Below are 8,952 nucleotides of genomic sequence, written 5' to 3'. Positions count from 1 at the left end.
GTCCCCGCCCGCCCCGCGAGCCAGGTCGGGTTCGGAGTGTACAGGCGCTGACGCTGCCATGTCATCAGCATTCCGTGGCACTCTCCTGCGCCCCCCCCCCCCCCCCGCCCGCAGGGTCCCACGGCAGCATGGAGCCGCCACGTCCGTCCCCTCCCAAACCCTTCTATAAAAGGGACCGAAAGCCCTCCGTGTGAGGGTCTCCTCACTAAACGCTCCATGACGGGGCCCGCTCCCCCACGGTAGGCAGACAACTGAACCAGTGACAACTGAACCAGGGACAACTGAACCAGTAAAACTGAACCAGGGACAACTGAACCAGTGACAACTGAACCAGCGACAACTGAACCAGTGATAACTGAACCAGTGACAACTGAACCAGTATGACAACTGAACCAGTGGACAACTGAACCAGTAGACAACTGAACCAGTGATAACTGAACCAGTGACAACTGAACCAGTGACAACTGAGCCAGTGACAACTGAGCCAGTGACAACTGAACCAGTGGACAACTGAACCAGTGGACAACTGAACCAGTAGACAACTGAACCAGTGACAACTGAACCAGTGACAACTGAACCAGTGGGCAACTGAACCAGTGGACAACTGAACCAGTGGACAACTGAACCAGTGGACAACTGAACCAGTAGACAACTGAACCAGTAGACAACTGAACCAGTGATGACTGAACCAGCGAACAACTGAACCAGTGGACAACTGAACCAGTGACAATTGAACCAGTGGACAACTGAACCAGTGACAACTGAACCAGTGGACAACTGAACTAGTGACGACTGAACCAGCGAACAACTGAACCAGTGGACAACTGAACCAGTGGACAACTGAGCCAGTGGACAGCTGAACCAGAAAAAAATTATAATGTCGTACTGCGCTGTATCGGTATAAGGTAGCGCGTGGCTGGACGGACGGACTGTACCAATCTGCCGGTCTGCCAATTGATCTGTGTCAGTGTCCGTCCGAGAGCCGTACGATGGCTGACAGGGCTGACAGAGCCTGGTGGTCGCGAACTGACCGTTACGCCCATCTGGGACGCCCGAATAGTTAGCAACGTATAAATAATATTCACTTTGATGGCGTAACTCGGGACAGACAGGGCATGTAACGTGGGCTTGGCAGAGTTCAGCCCGCTTGGGCCCAGAGGAATCTCCGGTATATAAATGGATTGACTGCTCGGGCTTACACCGTTCCGTGCTTCTATCCTCAGGATACTGAAATCCTTCTCCTCCACGCCGCAATCCCCTTCCGGGCTGGACAGGCAACTTTATCTCATGCGGGCTGCTCCCTTGGAGTGGCACCGCTGCTCCCGAGGGAGCGCACCCCGTAGCCGGGTGCAGTGAGTGCCTTGGGGCTGGTTGGCCTGTCCTCTGGACGGGCTCAACCCCGGCGACTCACTAGGGTGCCTGCCCAGACCACTGTCTCCCCCTAATTCCTATCATCCTTCCGGCTCTGCAATGGTCTTGTCGACCGAAAGGGCCTAACCCAACAAAACAAAACAATCGGGCTTACATCGGGCTTGCGCCAAACGTCGCACAGCTAGGGCGTAACTACGGCTGTCCTGAGCTCGCCGAGCGCGCATACCTTCGGCAGAGCATTGGCTTTAGTCGGCGTTTTTGAGTCATTACGGAGCGAGCGAAGCGAGCGGAGTCTTACGTAGAATAACGGAAATTTCTGAGTATGAGCGGCCGGCCGGCCGGCCGGCCGTGGTCACGATTCTGCGACGCTTATATCTCAGCAACCACTTGACCGATTTACATGCGGTAATTTTTGTAGGGTAGCTTCATTCCTTCTATCAAATATTGGACTATTCCCGATGCATGTGGGCGACCCCTTATGCACGTGCCACGTGCAAAACGAAGAGATATCACTTTTGTAATTGTTGCAATATCTCGGTAACTACTTGGCCGATTGCGCTGAAAGTTGACATGTAGGTAGGCACCCACTAGGCAATGCCATGGCATGTGCCAGAGTTGGGGTGCTGCTGCACGTGCGCACGTGCAGGGGTCGATTCCAGATCTCGAGAACGGCTGGACCAATGGCGCTCAAATTTGGCACATGGTTAGGGACCGGTTAGTAGGGTGCCGTGCAAAAGTCAAGTTGGGACCCAGCCATTTTGCACGTGCGCACGTGCAGGGTGCCGTTTCCAGAACTTGAGAACGGCTGGGCCGATTGTGCTCAAATTTGGCACATCGTTAGAGACCGGTTAGTAGGGTGCCGTGCACAAGTCAGCTGGAGGTACCCCCTCGAAATTTCGCAAGTGCAAGGCTCACCCTCTCGCTCGCTCCGTTAGTCGCCCCAAAAGGCGTTATACTGGTACGATACGCCGACTGCCCAAACGCTAGCTGGCTTTAGCCCAAGCTCTAGCCGACTTTCGCCCAACTAAAAATCTCGGGCAAGCCTCACTTCAGCCTGCTTGGGCCCGGAGTAAAATTGCTGGCTGGGCTACTGGTTCAGTTGTGACTGGCTCAATTGTCAATGGTTCAGATGTCTCTGGTTCAGTTGTCACTGGTTCAGCTGTCATACTGGTTCAGCTGTCATACTGGTTCAGTTGTCACTGGTTCAGTTGTCACTGGTTCAGTTGTCACTGGTTCAGTTGTCACTGGTTCAGTTGTCACTGGTTCAGTTGTCACTGGTTCAGTTGTCACTGGTTCAGTTGTCTACTGGTTCAGCTGTCCACTGGTTCAGTTGTCCACTGGTTCAGTTGTCACTGGCTCAGTTGTCCACTGGTTCAGTTGTGCACTGGTTCAGTTGTCACTGGTTCAGTTGTCACTGGTTCAGTTGTCACTGGTTCAGTTGTCACTGGTTCAGATGTCTACTGGTTCAGTTGTCTACTGGTTCAGTTGTCTACTGGTTCAGTTGTCCACTGGTTCAGTTGTCCCTGGTTCAGTTGTCCCAGGTTCAGTTGTCCCAGGTTCAGTTGTCACTGGTTCAGTTGTCCCTGGTTCAGCTGTCACTGGTTCAGTTGTCACTGGTTCAGTTGTCCTGGTTCAGTTGTCACTGGTTCAGCTGTCACTGGTTCAGTTGTCACTGGTTCAGTTGTCACTGGTTCAGTTGTCACTGGTTCAGTTGTCTACTGGTTCAGTTGTCATGGAACCCTCCCCCACACATCCCTCCATGGAAGGACCAATATTCTGGTTCCCTCCCATATCCCTTCTTTTCGTTCACACACCTCTCCTCTTCGCTCCCTCCCACGCCCCATCGTTCCATCCCTCCCCCCCCCCACGACAGGGCCCTATAGGTACCCTCCTTCCACATCCTCCAGTCAGCTCGCTGTGATTAGTTGCGTCGGATCCACGTAACCGTTTTCGTGACCGTGCATGCAGTGCTCTTGTCTTGTAGCCAGACATGATGGCTTGTTGACATATTTTATGGGTCACGCTCGATGGACCACAAGCGGTAGCAACGAACATATTTCTCAGGGTATAGGTGGGCAGTGCCCCGGCTTTAAACGTTTTGACAGGCGCAATAAATGTCGGCAGAACCTGATTTTAGTTAGGTATTTTATTAGTCAGGTAGAAAATGACAAAACGCTATTATGTGACATAGTGACATAGTGACATGCGAAACGCGACATAGGTGTGATTATTTTCAAACATTGTACGAATCCAACCCACATTCAGCAGTAATCAAACTGTCACACAGTTATATATATAGCTGAATCTTTCCCTTTCATGAAGATGTGGAACTCTTTATAGAACTTCATGAAACACTTTATTGGTGAGCTCGACAGCCAGAGTTTTCGTCAACATTTGTCAAGACGAGTCAGTGAGTGGGGAAAGGTTTTAATCAAAAAGAGTTACTGCATTAAATGCTATGCCAGTTGACTTTCCTATAGTAAGACTATTTTCTTGGCCTGAACGTTACTCGATGCGAACACACATGCGATGCGAATGCGACGCGAACAAGTCGACATTTGCCAAATAACGTCATCTAATGCGCCTGGAGATGAGGAACGTAAACGCACGAGCAAATTTCGTTGCACCATTCTCGACGAATATATTTATCACAAATAATCCAGATTGTCGACCTGACCCAAGTGTGTTTCTGATGACCAGGGATCTTAAAAATTGGCTTCCACTCACTACCGCTATTGACAGCGAACACGCCGTTTCTCTCGCGATGCTCCATCAGGGAGGGCGACTGATCGAATCGTCGACTTGCCATATCAACCCCCATGCAGATAACTGACGAGTCTTGCGTGGGTGAGGGTGGTAAACCAAATTAAACAAAGCAACTAAAATTGTGTTTTATTTGATACCAAAGCCAAATAACCGACGACGGTACCTGCAACGTAAACAATGATAAATTATACAAAACCAAATACATTCCGCTGGAACATGCATTACCTAGTTCTTAAAACGATCGACCACTTCACCGTATCACATGCGCCAAGCCCACACAGCTCTTGTAGCCACATACTGTCCTTGAGAGATTCATCCACAGCATGGAGTATAACTAATTTGGTCGTTAGACACAACCGCTCGCTATCGCTGACACTCGCAGGCTACTGTTCCAGCCACGGGCGGTGGTTTTAAAACGGCGGCTCACTCGGTTAACCCGCTCACTATAGTGTTACGCCGCCGGCTCCAGCCTCTGAAGTTCCACAGCCCGACGTCCCCGACCCTTGGCATCAGACAGCGGCGTAACGGCAGGGTCGTCTGCTAGGCGGCCCTCGCCATCTGATGGTGCACCCCCTAAAAAAGGAACAGAAAACACATTAGTTCGCCGCTCCAACCTGTTCGCTCAGAAATTGTACTGTCGCTGGTACGGCTCTTCAAATTATTGCAGATGTGAATAAAAGTAACCTCCGAAATTTCTGGTAGTATTAGATGGCTGAAAACGAAGGTACGCATCCCTGTCAACAAATCCTAGTGCTATTAGGGAAAAAGTTCCACTCACTGGTTTCGGAAAATTTAGAAATGAGCTCTCGGACGGTGGGCGAGTCCAGACTTCGGAAGGAGTCGAGGTGGAATTTGCTCACGTCTGGTGACAGTTCGGGATCGCTCTGATCTCCAGCCGGCTGGAAACCAGAGCCGAGAACGCCCATCAAAACAGTCACCGATGCAGAGTTACCAATTCCTACAGAGCGGTGAACGATTTAAAAGCGGAAAGGCCCTCTATGCCGGAGTGCTGCCAATCAGGTGCTGCTCCAATAGCCTATTTGGGAGCGATATCGTACAAGGTTTGATAGTGGTCTCTTCTGGAATGCACCATTATCGTGAATCGAAGAAGCGTCATGATTGTGGGTAGCAGACAGCCGTCACTGAAGATTGACTGCAGTCATTTTTGTTTAATCGGACGCTTTACACCGTAAAAAACGGTCGAGCCCGATTTCCCGCCACGTCTCGTACAGTAAGGTATGCGATGCATAGTTAGCAACATTCCCGCTTTATCGGCCCATCCAGACACTATGGGGCAGTCACTCCCCCCCCCCCCCGGCCGGTACCCACCTGCGCGGGGTCGGCGCCCTCGGCGGGCGCCGGCGCCGGGTGCAGGGCGCCCTGGCCCTCGGCGGGCGCCTCTCCGTCGGCGGGTCCGTCTCCGGGTGTGTCGGGCTCGTCGGCGTCCTCTGGCTCTGGCAGCTCGTAGATCTCCACCCCGTCGCCGCCGGGCAGGTCTGGCACCAGGATGTCCTGCAGCGACTCGTGGATCCACCGGAACAGCTGACCCTGTGGGGAGGCGGTGACACAGGGCCGTGAGACGGCGCTCATTGGGGAGGGGTACGACCTGAACGGAGGACGCAAACTGCAAATCACGAGAATGCACGCACATGAATAGCAGCTCTGCTCTAGCATCACGCCATGTCACCGCAAAATAAAATTATCCAATAAAGGTCCACATCTCCATGCATAGAAGCGCCGATTAATTGCTTAGCACCATTTTCCGTTTAAACTTGTTATCATCCAGTGATGGGTCGGCGTCACTCTTACCGGGTGTATGAGCAGCGGAACGGCCACCCAGTAGTAGAACAGGTTGAACGGCAGCCGCCAGAAGAGGGCCACCGATCGTCCCACGAACAGGGTGGCCACCTCGGCCAGCTCCACCTCCCACAGCGGACGGTCTGCGGGCAGACGGACCGGCATCAGTATAGATCGGCAGCAGTAGGATCGGCAGCAGTAGGATCGGCAGCAGTAGGATCGGCAGCAGTAGGATCGGCAGCAGTAGGATCGGCAGCAGTAGGATCGGCAGCAGTAGGATCGGCAGCAGTAGGATCGGCAGCAGTAGGGCCGGCAGCAGTAGGGCCGGCAGCAGTAGGGCCGGCAGCAATAGGCCATGCAGTTGGTCTGAGCTAGTACAGTCGCCTAGTTGCCAATAGCAAAACAAACGTCGATTCGCTCTGCTCCTTCTAAAATCCTCCACGACACACTGAGCGACTCGATGCCACTCTATTTCATTTCACCATTTTAAGTCACGCATTGAACTGAAGCTTACTTGAAAATAAGAGCCCCCAACGGTTAAAAATGAGACTTGTGTAAATGAGCGAAGAAAGGGATATCAGTTGCCCCAGTTTCTAGAATACGTTCAAATTTGGCAGCTGCACAGCTGCACACCGTAACCCCCTCCCCAAAGTCGCTGCCCACCGTCGTTTAGCAGCTCGGAGATCCTCTCGATGACCCAGCTCCAGGCGCGCAGGAACAGAGAGTGCAGCTGGAAGGCGAACGACACCGGCCGCAGGGTGACCGTGATCACGGTGACCGACAGCGTGGCCAGCACACCCCGGCGACGGTTGTCGTGCAGGTAGTTCTTGGTCGTCGTGCGCATCTGCTCCGGCTGCAGAACGGGGAGAGGAACCGCGACGTCAGAGGTGGCACGTGAATATGGTGATTGAGCGTCGAATTTTTAAACGGTCAACAATCGAAAACAGGAGCAGCCACACGCCATCGCTCCCCACCGACCGTTAAGCGTTCACATGTAGCCATTCCTTTGAATCATTAAAATTAAAAAATATCTGCAGCAGGCTTGATTTCAACGAAATGGTATGCAGATAACAGAACCACGCATAATAAAATAGTACGGTACGCACCCGAGCCCTTAGAAACGGATATCGGAACACTATGTAGGAGAGAAGGTTGAACATCGACGAATCTATCGTTGTCCCTGAAACAGAAAAGGAGTGGAAACGAATGGTTATTAGTCATCCAGCTGGCATTTGTAGGTAGTCAGACATCTCCATGGATCCGAGAAAATGGATCTGGGATCTGATCCCACGGATCCTGATCTCTGATCCGACGGGATCATAGATCCAGCTCTGTAATCTATCGAGAGATCCGTAGGGATCACAGATCCGAGTCTCATTTTTTGCTTGAGATCCAGTGAGATCATAGATCCTCATTTATTTTTTGTCAACACATATATCCCAAAAAAGCACTTGTTTCAACTCACAAACGTTCTGTTTTAGTGATTTTATTTGATCGCACGTCATAATCCATAGTTTTGTGTCACTTATTGGCATAGAAACCCTTTAAAAAATGGTTTCAAATGTGGTGCATGGTGGGATCCACTCAGATCATAGATCCATGTTCGTAATTTATCGTCAGATCATATGAGATCATTGATCCAAGATGTATTTTTCACGCCGGATCCGGTGGGATCATAGATCCCAACCTGTACTTTGCTTCGAGATCCACTGGGATCATAGATCCATCACTCGGATCCATGCACATGTCTGTTTGTAGTCTTATTGCACGTTTCTGCCCTGCCGATGGCGACTATTTTCGCTCAAATAGTTGTCTTTCTGCTGAGGGAAGGCCAAATACGCATACCGCACACCAGTTCCAGATTGGCAAGCGGCTAAAAACAAACGGGAGCACGGTATTTCTTCAGTCTAATAAAGAAGTCATTTATTCCTAACGAAGCACGGACTAAAATCCAAAGAAAAATGTCGGCAAGAAAATAAGGAGAACAAGATAACCCAATAGTTTCCAATAGTCCACTCACCGATGAAGGCGCCGCCGAACCGCCGGGACATCATGGCCGCCCTGTAAACGAACGCCGAGTAGACGAACACCATGCTGTAGACCCAGTTGGTCTGCAGGAGACGCTGGTGCTGGCGCTGGCCGCGCCGGCACGCGTGCTCCACCGCCGGTAGGCCGGACAGCAGCTCGCACGTGCGGGACTCGGTGCCGAGCAGCTGGGCGGCCGGCAGCACGGGCCGCCGCCTCGGACCGGGCAGGCCGGCCGGCGGACGGCGCAGGCGGGCTGCCACCAGCGGCGGCGGACCGTCGTCGGCGGCGGCGTGGGCGGGGGCGGGGGCGGGGGCGGCAGGGGCGACCACGACGGGAACGGCAGCCGGCGCCGGGGCGGCAGCCGGTGCCGGTGCAGCGGCCGGCGCATCCGGAGCCTCCGGCGCTACTTCACCGTTCGGCAGTGGAGCGGGCTGCAAGGAGGGAGGCGCACATCAGCGATCAAGTGATACCGTATTTCTAAAGAAGATCGATGCTGCTTATCCAGATATCATTGGTCGCTACGTGGTCCGAAAAAGATAAATGTCAAAATTTCAAGCTAATGTTAAATGTGGAATTATTCACGTTCTACCCGAGCTCGGGTGGTGCTCTGCTCGTAGCGCATAGTGACACTGACGTAGGCTGGGCGCTTTCACGCTCCTGAGTCACCGCCTCATAACATAATGCTTGCAGATGTGTTCTACCTATGCAGTCGCGTCAGTTTTCCGGAACAGACACTTTCTTACTTTACGGCGCGTCAGTCCTATTCCTTTATAAAATATTCAACAACCGAACATCCCTGAACGCCTCTCTCACCTGTGCTGCAGGATCGTTTTCAACCGGCTGAACCATTCCGATCTGCAGAGTGCCACACTCTACCCGCGCCAAACTCAAAACACCGAGTGGAGTCCGAACGTCTGACATCAAACCTTGATGACCTGAGGTCACGTGATGGTGCCTGAGGGTCTGGAGCGTGTCTTGTCCAATCAGCAT

At 52.4% G+C, this 8,952-nt stretch overlaps 1 protein-coding gene across 2 annotated transcripts; it reads right to left on the bottom strand.

The window, feature by feature from the left end:
* Nucleotides 1–4,251: 4,251 nt before the first annotated feature.
* On the bottom strand, nucleotides 4,252–8,868 carry LOC122391650. Of its 2 annotated transcripts, XM_043385768.1 has the most exons (8): nucleotides 8,776–8,864; nucleotides 7,955–8,393; nucleotides 7,041–7,114; nucleotides 6,598–6,787; nucleotides 5,947–6,077; nucleotides 5,467–5,685; nucleotides 4,916–5,036; nucleotides 4,252–4,710 (listed from the first exon to the last, which is right to left on the bottom strand). In XM_043385768.1, exons 1-8 carry the CDS (start codon nucleotides 8,809–8,811, stop codon nucleotides 4,589–4,591), a joined length of 1,332 nt encoding a protein of 443 aa, XP_043241703.1. In that variant the 5' UTR covers nucleotides 8,812–8,864; the 3' UTR covers nucleotides 4,252–4,588. The 2 variants fall into 2 exon arrangements, with proteins under 2 accessions (XP_043241703.1, XP_043241704.1); XM_043385769.1 differs by lacking the exon at nucleotides 4,916–5,036 and having other exon boundaries at nucleotides 8,776–8,868.
* Between the last annotated feature and the right edge of the window lie 84 nt (nucleotides 8,869–8,952).

Source organism: Amphibalanus amphitrite, unplaced genomic scaffold (assembly GCF_019059575.1).
Source record: "Amphibalanus amphitrite isolate SeventyFive unplaced genomic scaffold, NRLGWU_Aamphi_draft 000447F_arrow, whole genome shotgun sequence".
NCBI classification, from domain to species: Eukaryota; Metazoa; Arthropoda; class Thecostraca; order Balanomorpha; family Balanidae; genus Amphibalanus; species Amphibalanus amphitrite.
This window is presented reverse-complemented; position numbering and strand designations above follow the sequence as displayed.

Excerpts from the sequence above, each read along its gene's own strand:
- LOC122391650 (XM_043385768.1), bottom strand. The coding sequence starts at position 8,811 with ATGGTTCAGCCGGTTGAAAACGATCCTGCAGCACAG. Across the intron at positions 7,115-7,954 it reads GTTCGGCGGCGCCTTCATCG|GGACAACGATAGATTCGTCG; the intron begins GTGAGTGGACTA and ends TTTCTGTTTCAG. Across the intron at positions 6,078-6,597 it reads CTCCGAGCTGCTAAACGACG|ACCGTCCGCTGTGGGAGGTG; the intron begins GTGGGCAGCGAC and ends GTCTGCCCGCAG.